The sequence below is a fragment of the Brassica napus genome, chromosome C8, assembly GCF_020379485.1.
Source record: "Brassica napus cultivar Da-Ae chromosome C8, Da-Ae, whole genome shotgun sequence".
NCBI lineage: Eukaryota > Viridiplantae > Streptophyta > Magnoliopsida > Brassicales > Brassicaceae > Brassica > Brassica napus.
In genome coordinates, this window is record NC_063451.1 from 4357614 (window position 1) to 4380015 (window position 22402).

A 22402-nucleotide genomic window follows, 5' to 3' on the forward strand; every position below is an offset into this window, starting at 1 on the left:
ATCCCTAGTTATTAGTAAATAATTCGTCCTTAATTTAAGATGTATGGTAGGGTACTTTTTTTTTTTTGAATAAATGTTAAATTATATTCATAAAATACTAGTTTTGTACATGCAGCAATATGCTGAGATTTCAATAGCAAACATACATTTTAAATTTAGTACATCTAAAAAAATGAACTCAACTTATCCAACTCATTAGATATATTGGAGAAAGTGGAGCCAAGTGACAACAAATCTACGAATGAATACACATGTACACTTCTGCACATCCAATTACACTTTCTGCCAAAATGTTCCACCAGCATCCATCTAAAAGATTTAAACTTTATTCTCTTTACAGTCGAAAGTCAAGGGTATGAAAACAGATTCAGTATCTGAAATATACATGAACAACCAATTCAAGACAATCAAGTCTACGGATCCATTTGTGATTTTCACCTTTTCAGGTCTGGAGATATCACACCAACAAACATAAACTTGAGTATTAACACTCTTGACACTCATTGACACTCTCATTCTACAACATCATAATACTTACTCCATTAACGATTGAGTATTAACACATTTCATTTAATAAAGCAAAAAAAGGAGAAGAATAAAGTGAATAATATATACTCATCATGTTCAATAACATATATACAACATCAGTTTGTAAGGTTTAACTTAAAGTCTATATAGTGTCCATAACATGACGGTAAATTACAAATAACAAATAAAGAAATCATAGACCCTTGGAGCCAGGAAGATCGATCCATTGAAGTTGAACCTCAACCTCACCGCACTCAACATGTTTCAGTCTAAGGACTATTTCCTGAATAAGCTTACCATCAGACCAGATGATCCGAGAACCCTCCGCTAAGCAATTGTCTCGGCTAGGCTGGACTGTGGTCACTATGGTCCCACATGGAAGATCTTGCAAGTGCATAGTCAATGCATTGATGTAGGGCTTAATCTCGAATTCTGCATCTCCCATTTTGTCGTCTTTGGTGAATGTATCGTGATCATATACCGTCTTGGAGAAAAAAAAGACAAACGATCATGGGTTATTATATAACATATGCCTAAACGAGAGTAATTTTATGGACGCTGCTTACCAAGAGGACTTTGAGATTGGGATCTGTTACTGAGAGAGTCAAATCTTCATTCCACTCAGGATTCACATCATTGTAAATAACTCGAGTCTTCAATTTCTGGCCATTCAATTTTCTCATTCGTTTAGTCATGAAAAGAAAATTCTCATTTGTTTCATCGGTCACCTTTAACCTTTAATCCTCGTAAATATATAAGATAGGAATACACTTGAGTATATTAATAAGTTTTAGGTTGGTTACCTGTTTACCCATTTTGACGACGACGTAAGGATCGCTACTGTTGAGATCACGGACGGCGAGATTGACACCGCGCTTGACACGAATACGAAGAAGACCTAATAGACTTTCCATCATAGAAGGCTTCATCGTTATGCTTCTCCCCTGAAATAACATTAGTAAGCAACATTGTTGATTCAATTAACTACTGCAAAAACGTGAACCGAAATTTCAAATTAGAACTCAGACTAAGATTATTGACAACCAAAGGGCCTTAAAGAAAAGTAGCGAAGCCTAAGATTTACTCAAGAGTATTCTATGTGGGAACATAGTTGACAATAAACAATCTTCTAAAAAATCAATCCAACGTTAATCTTAATCGGAGAAACCTGACTAAACTCACCGTCGTAGATGTTCCGTTTACCTTTTCTTTTGTCTTCGCCAAACTTTTTTATATATTTTCATTTTATCGATTTTGGTTACCAAAATTAGAGTTCAGATTTTGTGGGAGGAGGAAACGAAATCAAATCAGCAAGGCAGGGGAACGCACATTATTTGAGGTGTGGTGTTTCAAGATGGAATATTTTCCTGTTATTTAGTGGACGAAAATAAAAGCTAATTAGTTTAATGGAATATAAGAAAGTCTAATTCAGTGATTATATGAAAGCAATTAATTTAGATTTTTCTTCTTAGCTTCCAGTTTTTTTTTTTTTTTTCTGCAACAATCGGCTATTCTATTACTCAAACTTGAAGTGGTATTGGTAACCAGACCGGAATAAAACAACCACTAAAACAAAGAGATCTATGAAAAGAACGGGCATTCCTAGCTAATGAATCAATAATCTCATTTTGTGCCCTTGGGAAATAGCTGATCTTGACGTCCGAAAAACACAACAGAAGAGTTTGAATGACCTCCAGCTCAGTTGAGAAGTTTGGCGAATCTTATGGGTCCGTTATCATTGCAATCTGTCCCGAATCTCTAACAGGTCGAATGTTATATCATGCTCTCCATTGCCCAATTTAACGCTTCCAGTTCTAAGTGTAATGCTGTATCACGCCTCCTCATGTTTCGTGTCCCCATAAGTTGAATCTTCCCCATGCTATCTTTTCAAACCCATCCAAATCCATTAAATTGAGCTGTAGAGGTCCATGAATTATCCACCATACAAATATTACCCAAGCTTAAGGCTTGTGCTTCTTCAAGTTTGTGCCTGTGGAGGAACATGTATGGTATCTTTTGCATTATACCAAGTTTGGCATTTACTCTATGCATACCTGACTAGTTCCAATGGGTCTCTGTCTATAACTCTAAATAGCTTATCATTCCTAACCTTTCAAATATACCAGATTATTCAAAGATAAGGATCTCTATCATCTTTTGGCTTCATAATACTATTCTTCCTTCAAAAAAGATAGTCCATATTGGCGTATATACTCGATACAGGAAAAGTCTGAGAGCTTGACGGTGTTGATGATAATGTCCATGCTTGTAAAGCCGGTAGGCATTCGAAGATCACATGAGTAACAGTTTATTCTGGCTCTCCACATCTTGGACAGTAGTTATCACATCGCATATTACGGCGTACCAGATTCCTTGTTAGTGCTACCTGTCCTGAGATTAATTGTCATATAAGATGAAAAATCTTTTGTGGTGCATTAACTTCCTAAGTAAAGGCTTAAGGCTTGAAGTTTGGTCCAACTGGGTTGTAGAACTTCTATTTCCTCGTCAGCTTCAAGTTTTGTTACAATTCTAAAATGGTATCACTTAATTCAGGGTTTTTCTATATCAAGCAAATTAATATGATTAGAAAAGTATGAATAATCATATTTCAAAAATATGAACGATGTATATTATATATTAAGTTAATATGAGGAAAAGTATTTTTGAAAAAATCAGAATTTTCTTAGTTTGGCCTTAAGTTTTGAAACTTACGTAAAACGTTTTTCAGAAAGTTTATTCGTTGATGTTTGAGGAATTTTTCGTTTTTTGAAGATGATTATTCAAAGATTTAACAACATTCTCAATATTCTTAGGGTATGCATGATAAATTCTTTATGTAGTGATGTCATGGATGAATAAAAAGTTTTGGTGAGAAAATAGTTTGATTTGGAGTAACGCACATACGTTAAGTGAAATATATTTAAAGTAAATAAATTTTAACCAACGAGCTGTAGGTTTAATGGTAAAAGTATAGCACTCCACCACTGGAACTATTCATAATGTTTTTGAGTTTTTGACAAAAAAAAATGGTTTGTTTCAAAAAAGATTTAAAATTCAAAGTCAAACACAAAATTAATTCATAATTTTTTTGGAACTTTCATTTACCATATTCACCTTAAAAATTTGGATTATTCATAAAAATGCGATTATTTGTTTTTCTATTTTTTCGAAAATTAGCATTTACTCAACCATCATCATCCTCCTCAAATATTTATAATATTGTCATTGTCATAAATACACCAACCATCATGAACAACCAATTTGAAGCTCTTAATGCATCTAAAAATCGATTTTCACTCTTTATATTTCATTTCTTATGTACTAAAACAACATATCTTTCACTTTCTCTTTTTATTCATAAAAAACCTCAAGATTTGGATTCTAATCTTTTAAAGGTTCATATAGCCATTCAAGCTCAAGATTCTTGGTCATTAACAAGTGGGTTGCTTTCATGTTGAACTTCTACGTGCTTGGAAAAGTTAAGAAAGTTATCTCACTCATTGAATGTTTGAAATCAAAATTCTTTCCAGATCTATTCGCCAGAAGACTTCCGTATAAGTCTTCTGGTCATATAAGACTTATACGGAAGTTTTCTGGTCAATGTAGAGGTTAATTTTGCAATTGACTTTATGTCTAATTCTTAGAGACGATTTTCCTAGAAATCTTCCAACCTTTTCTTGTTAAAAAAATCTCGAAAATACCAGAGAAGAGCAAGTCTTGCAATTGAACGAATTATGTCAGAAATTTAACTCTTTCTAGAATACTTGCATGGAAATCTTCTGGTGGAAGACTTCCACATAATACTTCTGGGGAAGTCTTCTCAACTGTCACTGGAAATATTCTCAATGTCGGTGAAAGTCGTCTCAGGTTATTTTTGTAATTGAAAAATAAAATTTATATAGTTATTTTATTTAGAAGACTTTCATGTAAGTCTTTCGAGATACGATATGACTACAAGAAAAATGAGTTTTGATAGCAGTCCAGTATAGCGTTTTTTTTTCCTTTCTGCTATGGTTGGCATATCCCTTAGTTTTAGATATCGTTTGTATATTTAGAAACCCTATAATAGAATGATATATTTGGAAACTCTATGATAGAATATGGTTTTACATGTAACACTTATGTTTAATAGCATAACTTAATTGAAAACGCTATGTTTGGATTTTTGAATCCCTAAACCCTAAATTTAAACATAACCTTTAAATTATAATACATTAATAAACTTGATAATATTTTAAATTTTAAACTTCAAAACTTAATATAAAATTATAAAATTAAATATTTTCAAACTTAATCTCAAACCATATATACTTATTTTTAAACTTTAACCATATATCCTAAACCACATACTTTAACTTATACATAGAACACTAAACCTCAAACTTTAAATAAAATATAATTAATCATATGCCATAAACTCTAACTAAAAATCTTAAAACTCTAAACTTTATTATTATTTAACTTTAAATCTTGAATTTAATATCAAAATCTAATCTTAAATCTTAAATTTAAACCCAAAACATTATATTCCAAACCCTAAATTCATTATATTTTACACCATAAACTCTAAACTTCATATTTACACCACACATCCAAAAATCTACATATAATCAGTAAATCTAAGTTTAAATTTTTTAACTTTTTATCAAATATACAGTTTAATATAAAATATATCATTAACCATAAGAAAACAAAATCATTAACCATTGATTGTCAATGTTTTTAATCCAAGGGCTACAAATCCATCTTTTGGTTAATCTTCTAACTTTTTTCTCTTTGGTTAGTTTTTTTTAATACAAATATAACAACTCTTGACCATTGATTATTTTTGATCCAATGGTCTAAAATTAATTTTTTTGCTTCTTCACTTTCTCTCTTCTCCGTGACGCCTCCTTCTCCTCCTCTCTTTCCTTTGCGAGTTCCTCACAGTCCCAGATCTTCATCTCTCTCACTTTCTGTATTGTAAACGAGAGAGATTCTTACATCGTCATGCATCTCTTATGCTTTAGTATATTTGGTTTGTAAATCTAAGATGTGAGAGAAGAAAAAGGGTCTGAGAAGAAGAAGATTCGTTGGTCAGAGAAGAAAAGAAGATTCGTCGGAGAAGACTGGTTTTAAGCACACCATACTGGCACCGTCGTCACGGATCTTAACCTCGTCGCCGTCGTCAGCCAACTATACTCGCCGCCGTCATCCTTCTAGCCACTTCTCAGATCAGTATTCGCCGGTCTCTCTCTTCACCGTACCACCACCACCGCTGGTCACCACACTGGTCATCTCTCTCTCTCTCTTTCACTCTCTCTCTCTCTTTGTGTTTTGAGTTTGTTCTTGTTACAAGAAGGTGGACAAGGCAGAGGAGCTTGATGGAGGAGAAGGTAGCAGAACCGTTGTGTGACTGGAAGACGGCGACGTGAAGCTCGCGTGGTGACATGGACGGTGGCGGCGACGAATGGAAGAGGATGACAAGGACCTCACGGCGGCTTTTGTGATGTGGAAGACACGGTGGTTTAGTTAGGTTTAGATGTTGTTGATGATGGGCGGCTAGCATTTTTGCTTCTACGTTTTAGATTAGGGTTGGTTTAGATATAAACCGGTTTTAGATAAAACCAATATTATTTGGTAAACCGATTTTATTATAAATTAAATTTATTATTAATTTGTCAATTTGATTTGTGATTATTAATTATTTTTGATTGATTTATTTTTATTTAATTTTTGTTCTGTAATAACAAAAAAACAAACGCTATTAAATAATATTTAATTGCATATAAAAAAGCGCTATAGTATATCATCATATGATAGCACTGCAAAAAACGCTATTTAATGTGTCTGATCTACTATCACAGGTGATGATACAATGCTTCATAAACCACTATCGTATCGTTAGATAGCGTTTTCCGTCTGTTAATAAAAGTCTTTTTTCTTGTAGTGTTTACACGGAAGTCTTCCAGGGTTTTATTCCGAGATCTCGGTCATACCTTTGGTTATTACAGAAGACTTTCCGGCAGAAGACTTCCCTATTTAAAATTAAATATTTAAGTTTTATTTTTTAATTGCAAAAGTAACCTGAGACGACTTAGATGGAAGTCTGCTAGCAAAAATGAAATATTTTTTATTTTTCTTGTGGTAGACTTCCGTGTAAATCTTCTAGAAAATATCAAATTTCTAACACAATTCGGTCAATTGTAAAACTAACATACTTATCCTAGAAGACTTACCGGAAGTACTTACAATTGAACTTATATAAGAATTATTAAGAAGTCTTCTGAGAGAAGAAAAAGTTAATGAGATGAAACTGTTTGAACTTATGTAATGTTTGATATTTTGTGATGTTTGAACTTATGTAATGTTTGATCTTTTGTGACTTTAACTAAGTTTTTTTGAGAAGTCTTCTCTTTTAGCTAAATGTTGTAAGTTAATGAGAAGAAAGTGTTATATTTTTGAACTTATGTAATGTTTGATATGTTTTGTCTAGTTACTATTGTTTGTTTCTATCTCTTAAATATTATTGCGCTTTCATTATTATTAGTTTTTTTGACAGAAAACGGATATTCTATTATTGAAACTTGTGGTGGTATGGGTAACCATACCGGAATAGAAAAACCAATAGTTCTCTATGGAAAGACCTCGCAATCCTAGCTAAAGAATCTGAAATCTGATTTTTCGCTCGTGGAATATGAATGAGCTTGAAGTCCGGAAAGCATGTATGCAGAATCTCTATCCTCTCCAATTCTGTTGCAAAGCTTGGCCAAGCATGGGGCTCTTTAATCTTGGCGATCAAATCCTTGCGATCCGTCCCAAAGCTCTGGCATGTCGAGTGCTGAAGCATATTCTCCATCGCCCATCATTGTGCTCCCACTTCTGAATGCAAGGCAGAATCTCGCCGTATATAATTTTGTGCCTCAGGGTCTGAAGGAACCTCCGGGTTCCCAAACGACCTCCGGGTCCTTACTCAACCTCCGGGTTCTAAATGTGACCTCCGGGTCTAGGGCAGCCTCGGGGCTCCAAAAACGACCTTCAGATCCAAATGACACCTCTGGGTCCCAACAACATCTTTGGATTCTGAAGCAATACCATTGTTCCGTTCGATCCCAGGATCCAGCTATTGAATCTACGGGTCCATAAGAATGACATGCTATCTCTTGGGAAAAATTCACGAGTAACCCATCTATGGAAGGTGGAATGTGATGCATCCCTATACTCCAAGTTCACGAACCTAACACATCTGGTTCCGTCTTTAAGTCTTCACAAGGGTAGCTGGACGATGAATTGGAAGATGCTCCCTGGTTTTGATAAAGGAAGACATTTGAGGGAACCGAAATTCACAGTGTCGATTTCCGTCAAATAAGGAATATTAAGTGAACTTAACTTTCCCAGAAATCTCGGATATCTGCTTCACCACACACCAAGCGATTTGAATACAGAAACAAAGTAAAGAATACGAATCAGAAAGGAGCAAAAGATGTCTTATTCCGAATGTCAAGTTAAAGCGTGAAACAACAAGTAGTCTAGGCTTCGAGAATTGTCGGCTTCTTCCTAGTTTCGATAACCTACGACTATAAAAACCTTAGTTGAGACGCAGCTTGATTCTGATAAACGGAAAGTAACCTATTGCTCTAGATGCTAAGTTTTTTTCTCTCTCGCTTGAAGCCTCTCTCGGTTCTTCTTATATATCCCACCTAAGTCGGCTCGCGCTTTCCTTTTCTATCCTCGGGCCGTAGTTATCTCTTCTCGGGAATATTCCTTTTTTTGCTCCATCTTTATCTTCATCTCCAAGACTTAACATTTATCCTTTCCCGCAGATGGAAATTAAACCGCCACATATCCTTGGGTTCTTTTCCTTGCAGATGGGCTTGCTACCGAGCTTTGGACCTTTGTTGGTTTGCTTACGGATGATTTCCCGAGAACGCATTCTTGATACGGCGTCGTCTTTTTTGAACACTCAAACCGGCTATGCGGCCCACGCGATTTAATTTGACCATTATCGTTTCGCATGGTCCGTTTGAATTCGTAGAAAGACGTACTTTAGTGGTTTTATCATAACTTTCCAACGGTAACATCAACGGGACGTTTGAACATGACTGGCGGGTTATCCGACCGTTCCATTCCGGCCCGGAAGAGCGAGGAGCTGATCGCCTCGTGGCGACCCGGAGAGGCGAGGAACTGGTCGCCCATGGTGACCGCGAGGAAGATGCGTGTCGGTCGCCCGTGGTGACCGCGAGGGAGGCGACGCCAGTCGCCCGTGGCGACCGTGAAGGATACACGTGCCGGTCTCCCGTGGTGACCGAGAGGGAGGCGACGCTGGTCGCCCTTGGCGACCACGAGGATGGCGTGTGCCGGTCGCCCGTGGCGACCGCATGGGAGGCGACGCCGGTCGCCCGTGGCGACCGCGAGGATGGCGTGCTCGGTTGCCCGCGGCGACCGTGAGGGCGGTGAGTCAATGGTCGCCCTGTGGTGCACGGGTTAATCTTCATAGGCTCGGGCCTGGTTTTACCTATTATCTTGAAACTTTGATCGTATCCCGATCTTGTTCTGAACGTCTTTATGATCGATCGTACGAATCGGGGGATGTTTTGGTTAAGTTTATCGCAGATTTTCGAAGGCTGTTTTATTTTTCCAAAGGTCTTTGAATGTTATCCTGTCGTGACCGATTTTGACCCCAACAGTTAGCCCCCCAGCTCGTTAGATTCGTGAATCCTTCATTGTTCGGTTCTAATTAGTGGTTAGGCAAGTGGGATCAGTTTGGCAGGATTGACATCAAAAAGTTCGAAGGTGAAGAGTAACTTCTTTTTTTTATAAGAACGTGGAGTAAGTTTTTCATATTCCTCACTTTTGTACCATAAAAGTTTTCTAAGGTAGAAATCTCTCTCCCTTCCCTCTCATATCTTCTTTAAGTTTTTTTTTAAAGAGACATGTCTTCTAGAAAGAAGAATTCCAAAAGGGTTGGTCCTCGTCCCTCCAAGTTCAAGAACATTGGTGAGGATGACGAGGTGCTTATTACTCCCAAGGAGGAATTTATCTCTCATTCCGTTGACCCTGAAGAAGCTGAAAGGTACTGGGCTGCTGTATGCAACAAGATAACTCCGCCGTTGGAGGCGCCTTTCCCTCACAGGCTTCGTTTCGGAATGAGGTCCGCTCTTTTGGCTGCTTTTATATATATGTTTAAAAAAAATATACATCCCTCTTTCCTAACTTTGTGGGATTTAACGCAGGGCGTCAACATGCTTAACTCGGCTCTTGAGGCTAGCTGTCAAGAAGCACGAGTCTTCCGTTTCAAAGCCGAGGAAGCGGAGAGACAGCTTGCTCTTTTGCGTAGTGAGGCTTCTGCGCGGAATGAGCGGTTAGCCGCGGATCACGCCAAAGCCCTCCGCCAAGCAGAGCGTAAGGGAAGGAGTAACTATGCTGCGATGGTTGGGGCCCGTGCTTCTCAACTCAAGGCCGCGTACCAGCAGCTTAAGGAAGCTCAGGAGTTAGTCCGCGATTTTCGCGAGTGCCATTGTTTGGTTGGTACTTTATGGCGGACCCGAGAGAGCGACTACACCTTTGATAGCGAGCTGAAGAGTATGATGGATTTCATGGGAGATCGCGCACATGCTGATTCGTTGGTCCCTCTGATCGAAGGGAGGATTCATGAGCTTTGGGATCCTATCCCGGTCTCGCCTGGCACGGAGGAAGCCGCGACGAATTTTGCGGGCGAAGGCAAGGAAGTTGATCAGCCTGAGAGCACCTTTGGAGCGTCCATGTCGGGAAATTTCGAGGTCGATCCTTAGGGAACTATGCATGTGTTCCCTTATCTTATGGTTATATCTATTTAGGCCGGATGTGGCCATTTCATGTTTTCGTGTTGTTTGGTCGAGTGTGGCCGTTTGAAATTTGTCAGGACTGGCCGTTGGTGGCTTTAAATCCCTGCCGCTACGCGGCTTTTATCTATATATTTTTATCGTTTTATGAGCTTTTAAGAGTAATAACTTTCCTATCCGACTCCTTAGCGTTGTGCTTTGTCTCTTTTTGAGATGGATTTTCTGTTTCGAAGTTTCTTGAGCATTTAGTCCTGACGTATCATGTATGAAGATACTTCAGACCGGCTTGACTGGGTTTAGGGCATGACCTAGGTTTACTCTTGGGCTAAGGCTTTGCGACGACTGGTCGGCATTCGTTTTACCTGTTCGCAATTTCAACCTGATTCGTATTGATTAAAGGTCTGTGAGTTCATATCGGCTTATATGGCTTTGCTTTATACGAATCGAGCTACTCTCAGAGACTGTCTGAGGTGCTAACCAAAATTTTGGATTTTTGTATAGCGCGCTTATTGTTTATCCTTGATGGATGTGGAAAGGCCTTATTTTCAAAGGTGTATGATTATAAATTTTATTGCAGAACGTTCTGATTAGTCGATTGGGGCCAATCGACAGACTTAGGGTGATGTTGTTAGTTTATAGTCGCAGGTGGACTGTTTGATGATATATTATGTTTCGGAGTATCGCGACGTCTCGCTTTCTCTGAAAACTCATGACTTTTTTTTTCTTTCGAAAAGATAGATTACGTTTTAGCCGTGACTTGGGCGTGTCAGTACGATGTTTTTAGATGCGGATGCTTGTTAGGAAATTAATTTTCGGCTGACAAACGTGAGATAATCGAAGATTTTTTTATAAAACGATTTATCGCAAAAGTTTCAAAAAATTTGAATACAACTGTGGGTGTTTCGAATTTGTGGGAGTATATGAGTATACGTACCCACTACCCCCCCCCTCCCCCCCATTTTTTTAGAGGGGGATAGCTGAACTCGTCTTTCGACGAGCTGCCTACGTACCTCTTTCGAGGATCAAGCCATCTCGTGGTTCAGGGTTTTTCCGTGAGTGTTTTACTCACTGAGTGAGGCTGCGTCGTCCGTTTTAGCCGTAGCGACTATTTCGGGATCGGCGGCCATTTCTGGAGTTGTTTCCTCCGCGGGAGAGGGAGCGTTGGACTTGGAGAAATGGTTGTCGTCCGCAGTCGTTGCTTCGGCGGATGGTTTCGAATTGTCCTTGACAGAAGAGTTTTCAAGCTTGGCTTGAGCTATCTTTTCGCGTTTTGGTTTGACCATAGAGGTCGTCGTGATCTGTCGCAATTAATGTTTTGCCAAGAAGCAGAGTCTCTACTGCTTCTGACATCCCCAAATTGCGGCGATTCCGTTGGGAGTCTGAAATTTTATGCCCAGATGATAAGTCGATAGGACTGCTTTCATGGCATTGATCCAAGGTGTTCCCATTATCATGTTGTAGATGGCTGGGTTGTCGACTACCGTGAAGTCAACGATTTTAGTAACCTATTTTGCCATGACTGGGAGTTTTATTGATCCCAGGGTCATAGACGTTACACCTGAGTAACCGGTCAGCGGCTTTGGGATTGGTACGACTTCTCCCAGCTCTATATTCATCCTTTTGAGAGTATCATGGAAGTTGACGTTAACCGTACTCCCTGTGTCAACGAGGATTCTTGCGACTTCGATATCTCGGATGACAAGGTTGATGACGAGCGGATCGCAGTGCGGTTGGTCTATCCCATCTGCCTCTGCGTCTTCGAAGGTAATTCCGCTGTTCGGGGCATCGCAAGGTGGAGACCGGACTGAATAGTTGGCACTTGTCTCAGCCTTCCGCTGATAAGCTTTGATGGACGAGACCGAGTCATGATAGAACTGCGATTCTCCAATGATCATGTTCACCCTTCGACGGTTAGGGTCGTTACCTTTGTCGTCCAGCCTTCTTCCGCGCTTTTCTCCCGACTGTTTTTCTCGCAACTCATTTTCCGTTGCGGGATTTCTATCTCTGTCTGCCCTTGGCGACCGGGCAGAGTCCAGAAGGAGGTCCTTTATGCCTGTCACCTTGGATAGTTCGCCCGCGAGTAGTTTTGCGGCTAGTCTAGCGCCGAGAACTTTGCAGTTCGCGGTCGAGTGCCCCTTTGTCTGATGGAATTTGCAGAAGGTATTGTCCTTATACTGGTTCCTGGTCTAGGTATTTCCGGATGTCTTTCCCTGTTCTGAATTGATCGCGTAATTGTGCTTGCCTTGGACGTCTTCCCCTTCGTGATGGACATTGATATCACTCAAATTACCCTAAGGAGTGATTTATACTCTCTCAAATAAGAGGTCGAGTTGTAGTACTTAGGGATCGAATTCACATGGAGCTAGGGAACCTAATGGATCTAATATGATTTGTTAAGTAGGAAGTTTTTAAGAATTAAAATGTAAATTTGCAGTTTTTGTTGAGCAAGAAATTGCTCGATTGATTGGTTGAGGTTTTGGTGCTTAAAAGGAAATAGCTAGACTTAGGGTTTCTATTCAGTAAACTTAGAATTATAATCCTACAGATGCCCAATGAGTTGCATGATGATAAGATAAAGCTCAACTGTCAATTCAACAAGTCCATCAGCTATCGCATGTTTGAACTCGTCTATGAACTAGATCTAATGACCCAAAGAAATGTGTTCGATCAATAGCAGTGTCGATCGATAATCCTATAGGGGTATCGATCGATACACCTTTCGCTCCGTCGATCGATTATCCAATATGAATATCGATCGATGCGCTTCTAGTTAAGCTTTATGCGCAGGTTGAATAAAGCTTACTAAGCTCACTAGATCAGCTCTCGCCTTACTCTTAGGAAGAAACTTAGCTCAGTTAGAATGTTTTCAGGATGAGAATGAAGCTCTCACTTTTATCTATCAATCCTAGGGCAAGTTCTAGGTAGCTAATCTAGAAACATGCATTAATGAACAATCCTAATGACAATTACCACAACTCAGCAATCTATAGTTGGGGCTAATCCCTCATAACCTATTTAAACCCTAAATCTAACAGTGGAACTACTCAGACATGGCCAAACAATTCATGAAAGCAATTAGGTTAGAAAATTTCATAGAATAGTAAAATATTTATTAATGGAGTTCCAATCACAAATTATAACTTTGGATCTTCTCTCCAAGCCATCACAATCCTAAAACCTTTTGCTGAAAGAAATAAAACTAAAAACACAGAAAAGCACACTTCGCCTCTAACATGGTGGCAAAGCTTATATAGTTAGGTTAAAATTCGTCAGGGGTAATCTTGTAAATTGGTGAAGACTTGGGCGTCAAGTCGGCTGTGACCAAACGGGCGTTTTACGCGCTACGCTATTGATCGATGTTCAAGTGTGAACATCGATCGATATTTCTCCTCCAATATCGACCGATGGTCGAGCTCGATGGTCATCTCGGGTGCTTGCTCTAAATATCTCCAAAATGCTCCAAAATCACCACTTATCTCCAAATCACTCCTGATCTTATAAATATAATAAATAGACTCTATAATATAATAATAGATAGTAAAAACACCTATAAACCATGGACAAAAATGGGTCAAATCCATGGTCTATCAACTCCCCCAGACTTACCCTTTTGCTAGTCCTCAAGCAAAACAAACAGGCAGTTTCTCTGAAAGAGGTTTGAAAACAGCAGGGACTCACATGATTTAAAACTTAGAATCATCACCTCTACAATATCGCAATCCACATCTAAGAGGTCCTAATCACAAAAGCACTTAATACCATATCCTAGCCTAGCAACCAAATTCATCTAGCCAACAACTTAGCAAATCTTGTCTGACATTCCCCTCTACCAACATCATTTCTTAGCATAAATGAAAGTGTACGTTTTACCTTGGGAGTATCCATCACAGGATGCAAGGAATTTCAAACAAGTATCTGAACCTGCAGGTAAACATTAGTTTCTATCCTCTCTCTCTACTAATTTCTCTCCTAGTCAAAGTCTGCTTATATTTGAAAGATCATTGACCAAGATTGGTTAGACTTCCACGAATCAAGCCTTAATGGTGATTGCCACCAAGTCCTGTTCACTTCTTTTTGACATATTTCCTAAGATTATTTGTGAAGCAAGCCTTAATGGTTGTAGCCACCAAGTCATGTTCTAATCTTTTACCTATAGAATTCATATGAAGCAAGCCTTAATGGTTGTAGCCACCAAGTCATGTTTGAATTCATTCCTAAATAAATCTCTAATATATAAATATAAATATTATTATTATTATTATTATTATTTATTTTTCATTTTTTTATTTTGAAAATAAAGAGAGAGGGTGATAAATCTATCTACACAAGGATTTACCTTCCAGACTTGTTTGAAGAATCCGATCCCATGTATACCAAGCCCCAAGACAAGCAGTTGTGTCAAGTTTAGTGTTGAAAGTCAGCTTTGGTTCCTTCAAACAATCTCAGCAAGTGTAACATAGTTGACAGGTTGATCCACTTTAGTATCTTTATGTTTGTGATACACTAAATATGAATCTTTGCTACTGCCAAGTTAACAGTTGTGATTATAGTACTTTAGATTCAATCCAGAGGACCAGTCTACACTTTACTCTTATAAATTTCAATGACAAGCTAAGAAGAAAATGGTTTTCAATTCAATTGGTGACGCGGAAAACAAGTAAACTAGAGTTTGATTCAATTTAACAAGAAGCTAGCCTAGGGTATTTCATTGGGTGTTGAGCGAGAGCCAAACAATTATTCAAGCGCGATGCAGTGCTTTCTAGAACTCGGATCACTCAGGTGGAACACCCCACTGTCGTGGTGGTGATCTCTTTGCTGGTCGATCCCATCATCTAACTATCGTTGAGATGAGAAACGACTGCAAGCCTTAGAGATCAGGTCCGATCAGTTCACTTACTACCCTAATATCTACTTTCGCTGATTAGGGATACTAAGCTCATTCAATACATGTCAAGCTATCTCCTAAGCGGTTAGCTAGGCGATAAACTTAGGATCTAACATCAAGTGATCAGATTAATGGAAGCCTTAAGAATAGTATGGATGAAGAATAATCAAGAATAGCTTATCTATGTTTAGCTCATATTTCAACACCCTAAAAACCCTAGGCGAGCTAGATCACTACTCAATCATGATGCAAGCAATCAAAGACATAGATCCTGAATGAAACTGCATAATAAAAGAGATAGAAAGAGGGTTCAGGATAATCTTCTCTATGGTGAGAGAGATGGAGCCTTCTCCCTTTACAATCCAAAAGCACAAAAGTCTCCAATGGTTTTCTTCTGTCTAGAATAGCGTAGAATGATAAAGAGAAACAGAAAATATGATATATCAAAGCCACAGGCGGCTGGGAGAGAAAATAGGGATAATTAGGGCAAATCCCGTAATGATTGTAGTTTCCTTAAAAATCTCTGCCGCTAGAACACTCACTCGGAACAGTCACTCGGGTTGCTCCGCTATCCAGAACAGTCATCAAGACTGTTCTGCGTGAAAACCACCAAATTGCATTGTTTTCTGTCTCTTTTGTTCCAGCTGGTCCATCTCCCATCCAATGCAACTCCAGACCTGTAATGACTCCAAAAGGACTAGAAAGACTCGATAAAGACTTGAAAACCAATTTAAAAGCATATATACAAGATGTATAAAACACCATATATCAATTCCCCCAGACTTAGATCCTTGTTTGTCCTCAAACAATGTCAAGTATCAAGAACAGGGAGAAAGGTTTGAAAGTGTGGGAACTCTCCTATTCTCAGCAACCATACTTTAACCACGAATCTCTGAACCATACAAGCAGTAAAACTAGGACAACACACCCTTACCGGAACCCCACTGACTGCTGTTCAAAAATCGGCTCCATACTCTTCATCTCAAACCTGAAAAAGCAACACTATCGAGACAGAACTCCCTACATTCATTTAAGAGTAGCGTGAGCTTTTCATCACAGGCATCATTCAGGGTAGACGGTCTAGGTGTGGAACAGGCTATTTAATGGTGGAGTTAAGAGTGTTTAGGGGCTACCATTTCATTGAAGAGGATGCAAGATATCACACAAAATGGCAAGAGAGGATAGATCCATTGATGTCCACAGCCTCTACTCGTTTTTGCTATATCTGGTGCGACTGTTCTGATGACGGAACAGGCAACTGATTGTTCTGCTTTTCACTTTCCTCTACACACTCTTCAATACTTGGTACCAACTTCTTGCTCGACCTTTCCAGTGGCTCCATGTTTCTTTTCTTTCTTCCCCTTCTCCATCACATTAATCTCGTTCTTTTTTTTTTTTTTTTTTTTTTTTTGAATGTTGATATGGTGATGTGACGAAGAAGGAGGTAATACATGATCGTTCTGAGTGCCACTGGTGGTTCTGATTTCGCGACCATTCTGGTTCTCCACCCCTGCTCTTGCACAGTTCATTGGTTATAGAGCGGTTGCTCCCTTAATCTGCTTGTTCTCCTTTCTGACATAATTTCTGCAGCAGTAACGAGTAGGAGGCTGCGTTGATCCTTTCCTCTCCGACCTTTTTGCACATATCTGCACATATGACACTGAAAAACAAATGCATGAAGGTGGAATAAAGGCTAAGGTGCAGGGTGGGAACTAGCTAAAGATGAGCTAGCCACTCAGGATCAGCAAGATGGATAAAAAGGATAAGAAGTCCTGAGTGTGTTCTCGTTTCCCTGATCTAATGCCCATAACAAGAAGAATTTCAGTCAAGATTAGGTTCAAGTAAGGTGGAGTTAAGTCTACCCAGTGTAACCTGATCGGCTGAGAACTTCTGGAGAATCAAGTGAGATATGTCAGGGTGTTCCAGGTCCACATGTGTGTCTTTCGCCACTGCTAAGGTCACTGAATAAGATAACTAAAGCACGAGGTGGTCAGTGATCAACACGGAATAAGGTCCTAATTCCCACAAATTTTGACTGACTCAATAAAAACTGACTCAAATTGACCCAAAAGAAAAACAAAAGAAAGAAACGAGTTAGTAAACGACGAAAACCCTCCCCCAGACTTACTTCACAACGTCCCTGGTGTGAAAATAAATCAGAGAGAAGGTGAAAACAAGAATAAACATTTTTTTTTTTGGGTCGAGATACTTACCTGAGTGGAGCAGGCGCTCTATGAAAATTCTGGGTGTTCTGTCGTCAGATGGTCGCCTGGAACAACCGCTCTTTTCAGGGGGTAGGTTGTTCCGTTTCTGCAACCCAGAATTTTTGAAGTATCTCGAATTTTTATGCTTTTTGACCTGAAACTCAATAAACTAAAACGAAAATAAGCAACCAAAAACAAAAGCAAGTTATATTTACACTTACCAGTGGGTTGCCTCCCACCAAGCGCTTGGTTTAAGTCACTAGCTTGACTTGGTGACAGGGATCAGTCGGGTTGATCATGAGGACTTGTTCCAAAACAAGCTCCACAATCAGACATGTTCAACTTCAGAACTCTGCTCAGCAACCCTTTCACAGCTGCTTTTCCTTTCTCCTTCAGCTCATGTGTGAGAATAGCTCTGACTTTAGAGAAAGGTTTAGAGGTACCCTTGCACTTTACCTCATACTCAATGGAGTTCCCATCACACTTGAGAGGTATCAAAGTCATTGTAGGATCTCCCTTGACCCTTTTCTTCTGGACTTTCTGTTTCACCCTTGAATTCCCTCTGAATTTAGTAGGATCAGTGCTAGGATCTTCATCAAAGAACAGTCTGCTCTCACCCTTATCACCATGCTCCTTCTCTGGAACAACCTTCAGCTTTTCTACATCAAACACTGAGATGCAAGAGGCGTGTGATGAGGAAGATCTGGTGGGTACAGCCTTGTAGAAAATTTTCTTGTTGATGTTGGAGAAGCAGACTCTCTTGTTGGGCATATCGATGGTTGCTCCAACAGTAGCCATGAATGTCCTTCCAAATATCAAAGGCATCTCATGATCCTTGTTCATCTCAACAACTTGAAACTCAGCAGGAACAATGCATTCCCCTACTTGAACATGAAGGCTGCGGATGGTTCCATATGGGACTGCTCTGGAAGAGTTTGCAAAGGTCAGGGTCAGCTGAGAACGCTCAACATCAGCAATACCCAAATCGTCTACAATAGCCTTTGAGATGAGATTCACACAAGAACCAGAGTCACAAAGAGCGTCCTTGAAGGTTGTTCCTGCGATGGAACATGGGAAAACAAACTTTCCAGGATCATCAACCTTAGGCAATACCTTCAGTGCTGGCGTAGACAGTGCTCTGGTATAGAGGACCTTGATCTCTTCTTGAGTCTCTCTACAGTTTTTAAAGAACTGGAGCAATGGACGAATCTGCAGAGCATCTTCGAATGCAAGTTCTTTAGGAAGCCTTCTCACCATCTTGTTAAAACCTATCAGCTGCTCTTCACCAATGGGATCCATCAGATGTCTAGGTGGAATTGGATAGGGAACCTTAGGAACATAGACTCGGACTGGTGGAGTTTCAGCAGGTTCGCTAGAAGCAATCACTTCAGAGCTAGCAGACTGCTCTGTGTTCTCTTCTGCGACTAGAATAGTCTCAGCAAACGGCTGCTCTACTGCATTACAGTGCTCAGTCCTTGGATTTTTATCAGTTCTTCCAGGGAGCGTCTCTTGTTGCCTCTTGACACTCTCAGCTGTTTGAGCAAGCTGAACATCGATCTTTCTCATATGGATCGCAAGATTGTCATACTTGTTATTCAGCTCAGTGAACATGTTGCCCATCCTGGTGTCAATTTCTGTGGTTACCTGATTCAACACCTTGGCCTGAACCTGCTGACCCTGCAACAGCTGTTGCATCATCATACCCAGACTTTGCAGCTCATCTGGTTGACTGTTCTCGTTAGCTGGAACAGCTTGCTGATTGCTCTGCGGTTGTCGCTTGTTCTGGTTCTGAATATGTCCGGCCGTAGCTTGCTCCATGCTGAAGACGTGCCCTTGGTTGTTTTTCAGTAGCTGATCAACCTTGGCAGTCAGCTCATCTATTTTCTGGGTGTCAGAACTGTTCCCTTTCATGGAGCAATCACTCTCCTCTTTCTTATTAGCTGAGCTAGCAGCCATGTTCTCAATCAGCTTAAACGCTCCATCAGTGGTTTGAGTCATGAAGTCTCCATTGCTCGCAGAGTTCAGAGCACCTTGGTATTTCCAGTCCACTCCATCATAGAAAATGTCCAGGAGGTAATCATCATCAAATCCATGGTGAGGACATTCTCTGCGATAGTCATTGAAGCGCTCCCATGTGTCGCAGAAAGGCTCATCAGTGAGCTGTCTGAAGGAGGTGATCTTGTTCCTCAATGCAGCTGTTCTCGCCTTAGAGTAGAAATGGCTGAGGAACGCTGATCGGACCTGTTCCCATGAAGTGAGAGAGCCGGTAGGGAGAGAGTTCAACCACCGTGCAGCTTTTCCATCAAGAGAGAATGGGAATAACATGCACGTGATGTAGTCTGGTGGAACACCATTCACGCGAGTGAAACTACAGACTTTTTCGAAGCTCTCAATATGCTCCATTGGAATTTCTGTAGAGAGACCAGAGAACACCTTTCTCTGTACTAGACCAATCAAAGCAGGCTTGATCTCGAAGTCCTGCCTGGTGCAGAGTGGAGGAACAATGGCAGAGCGCGTAGTAGGGATGTTACGCGGAAGGTTTCTCTGCCCGATTGGAACAGTCTGCGCCTGTTGCTCCTGCTGCGCGAGAGCAGCCTGTTCAGCAGCATCCTGCTGAGCTTGGATGGTCTGCTGCATTTGTTGCATCTGCTGCTGCATGAGTGCCATAGCCGCAGCGAGATCATCCTGATTGGCGTGATCACCCATAGTGGTGTCAGTTTGCCTTGGTTGTTGACGGTTCTGACGTTCTAATCTCGCTAGTTCTTCGTTGGTGAGCTGATGCAATGGTCCTTGTGCGTTGCTCCGAGTATGTCTACTGGTCATGCACCTGGATCATTAGCTGTGACAAAGAAACAGAGGCGAGTTAGATATCTTAGACTTAAAGTGAAACTGAAAAGTAGAGGTAAAAAAAAATCAGGTCCCCGTCGCAACGGCGCCAAAACTTGATACACTAAATATGAATCTTTGCTACTGCCAAGTTAACAGTTGTGATTATAGTACTTTAGATTCAATCCAGAGGACCAGTCTACACTTTACTCTTATAAATTTCAATGTCAAGCTAAGAAGAAAATGGTTTTCAATTCAATTGGTGACGCGGAAAACAAGTAAACTAGAGTTTGATTCAATTTAACAAGAAGCTAGCCTAGGGTATTTCATTGGGTGTTGAGCGAGAGCCAAACAATTATTCAAGCGCGATGCAGTGCTTTCTAGAACTCGGATCACTCAGCTGGAACACCCCACTGTCGTGGTGGTGATCTCTTTGCTGGTCGATCCCATCATCTAACTGTCGTTCAGATGAGAAACGACTGCAAGCCTTAGAGATCAGGTCCGATCAGTTCACTTACTACCCTAATATCTACTTTCGCTGATTAGGGATACTAAGCTCATTCAATACATCTCAAGCTATCTCCTAAGCGGTTAGCTAGGCGATAAACTTAGGATCTAACATCAAGTGATCAGATTAATGGAAGCCTTAAGAATAGTATGGATGAAGAATAATCAAGAATAGCTTATCTATGTTTATCTCATATTTCAACACCCTAAAAACCCTAGGCGAGCTAGATCACTACTCAATCATGATGCAAGCAATCAAAGACATAGATCCTGAATGAAACTGCATAATAAAAGAGATAGAAAGAGGGTTCAGGATAATCTTCTCTATGGTGAGAGAGATGGAGCCTTCTCCCTTTACAATCCAAAAGCACAAAAGTCTCCAATGGTTTTCTTCTGTCTAGAATAGCGTAGAATGATAAAGAGAAACAGAAAATATGATATATCAAAGCCACAGGCGGCTGGGAGAGAAAATAGGGATAATTAGGGCAAATCCCGTAATGATTGTAGTTTCCTTAAAAATCTCTGCCGCTAGAACACTCACTCGGAACAGTCACTCGGGTTGCTCCGCTATCCAGAACAGTCATCAAGACTGTTCTGCGTGAAAACCACCAAATTGCATTGTTTTCTGCCTCTTTTGTTCTAGCTGGTCCATCGCCCATCCAATGCAACTCCAGACCTGTAATGACTCCAAAAGGACTAGAAAGACTCGATAAAGACTTGAAAACCAATTTAAAAGCATATATACAAGATGTATAAAAGACCATATATCAGTTTGAAAATATATTTTTATAATTCATAAATAAACTAATATCAGTAAACCTCCCCCAGCCATAAACTACACTGTCCCTAGTGTAAATTCAGTCGGAGTTATGGTGATAATAAATCATAGGTACTCAATGTAACGAGTATGAACGATATACCATACCAGAATGGATGTCGACCGATGTAAGGATGTTGATATGGGTCGATGCAGGTGTTTTCCTGTCGATCGATGTCGACAGTGTCTCATCGGTCGATACTAAGGGTAATCGTCGACTCGGATCTGTTTTTTTTTTATGACCTGCAATAAATAAAATCCAACATAAATAATATGTTAATAAAAAATAAATAAATATTACCTAATAGTGGGTTGCCTCCCACTCAGCGCTTTGTTATAGTCATTTAGCTTGACTTTGGAGGTGATTGGGCTAGTGATGTTGAAAGTTGGCACTTGTTGGGAAACAAGTCTCCATATCTTCGTTGCGCTTGTTGAACCATGTACCAGTGAAGTCTCTCATTGCTTCATCTCCTCTGCGCCATTTGTTTTTCATTATTGTAGTTGCATCTTCTATCTTCTGCTATCTATCTCCAAGACTCTCCAGATTGAACTGAAGTCTCATATGTTTGGCGTATGTATCAGCTGAGATCTCCTCTCCATGGTTGTGTGTATCTGACATGTCGATATTATCTTTTGTACTAGCCTCCCTCGGTATGAATCTTTGTCGACCGATATATGTTGATGAATGTTGGTCGATTTGTTATTGCGTCTGTCGATCGATGGTGATGTTTCTGGTCGACGGGAAATGTAACTCTGAATCTCCACCAATTCCCCTTGGATAGCTTCTATCTTTGAGTTCAAAGCACTAATGCTAAGATCCATTGGGAAATAGATG

General features: G+C 40.0%; 1 protein-coding gene, 1 long non-coding RNA gene and 1 other non-coding gene across 3 annotated transcripts; 2 read left to right on the plus strand and 1 right to left on the minus strand.

Annotated features, from left to right (window-relative positions):
- Positions 1–588: 588 nt before the first annotated feature.
- LOC106423756 (protein C2-DOMAIN ABA-RELATED 5) lies at positions 589–1856 on the minus strand. The gene is made up of 4 exons (XM_013864517.3): positions 1711–1856; positions 1332–1472; positions 1095–1190; positions 589–1012 (listed from the first exon to the last, which is right to left on the minus strand). Exons 2-4 carry the CDS (start codon positions 1455–1457, stop codon positions 722–724), a joined length of 513 nt encoding a protein of 170 aa, XP_013719971.1. The 5' UTR covers positions 1458–1472; positions 1711–1856; the 3' UTR covers positions 589–721.
- Positions 1857–5105: 3249 nt separating this feature from the next.
- Positions 5106–6229, plus strand: LOC111208552. The gene is made up of 2 exons (XR_002660440.2): positions 5106–5800; positions 5870–6229. It is a non-coding gene; the product is annotated as an uncharacterized LOC111208552 (long non-coding RNA).
- Positions 6230–19503: 13274 nt separating this feature from the next.
- LOC125592159 lies at positions 19504–19610 on the plus strand. Its single transcript, XR_007328007.1, has one exon. It is a non-coding gene; the product is annotated as a small nucleolar RNA R71 (small nucleolar RNA).
- Positions 19611–22402: the final 2792 nt, after the last annotated feature.

Excerpts from the sequence above, each read along its gene's own strand:
- LOC106423756 (XM_013864517.3), bottom strand. The coding sequence starts at position 1,457 with ATGAAGCCTTCTATGATGGAAAGTCTATTAGGTCTTCTTCGTATTCGT. Across the intron at positions 1,191-1,331 it reads TCGTCAAAATGGGTAAACAG|AAATTGAAGACTCGAGTTAT; the intron begins GTAACCAACCTA and ends TTGAATGGCCAG. Across the intron at positions 1,013-1,094 it reads CCAATCTCAAAGTCCTCTTG|ACGGTATATGATCACGATAC; the intron begins GTAAGCAGCGTC and ends TTTTTCTCCAAG.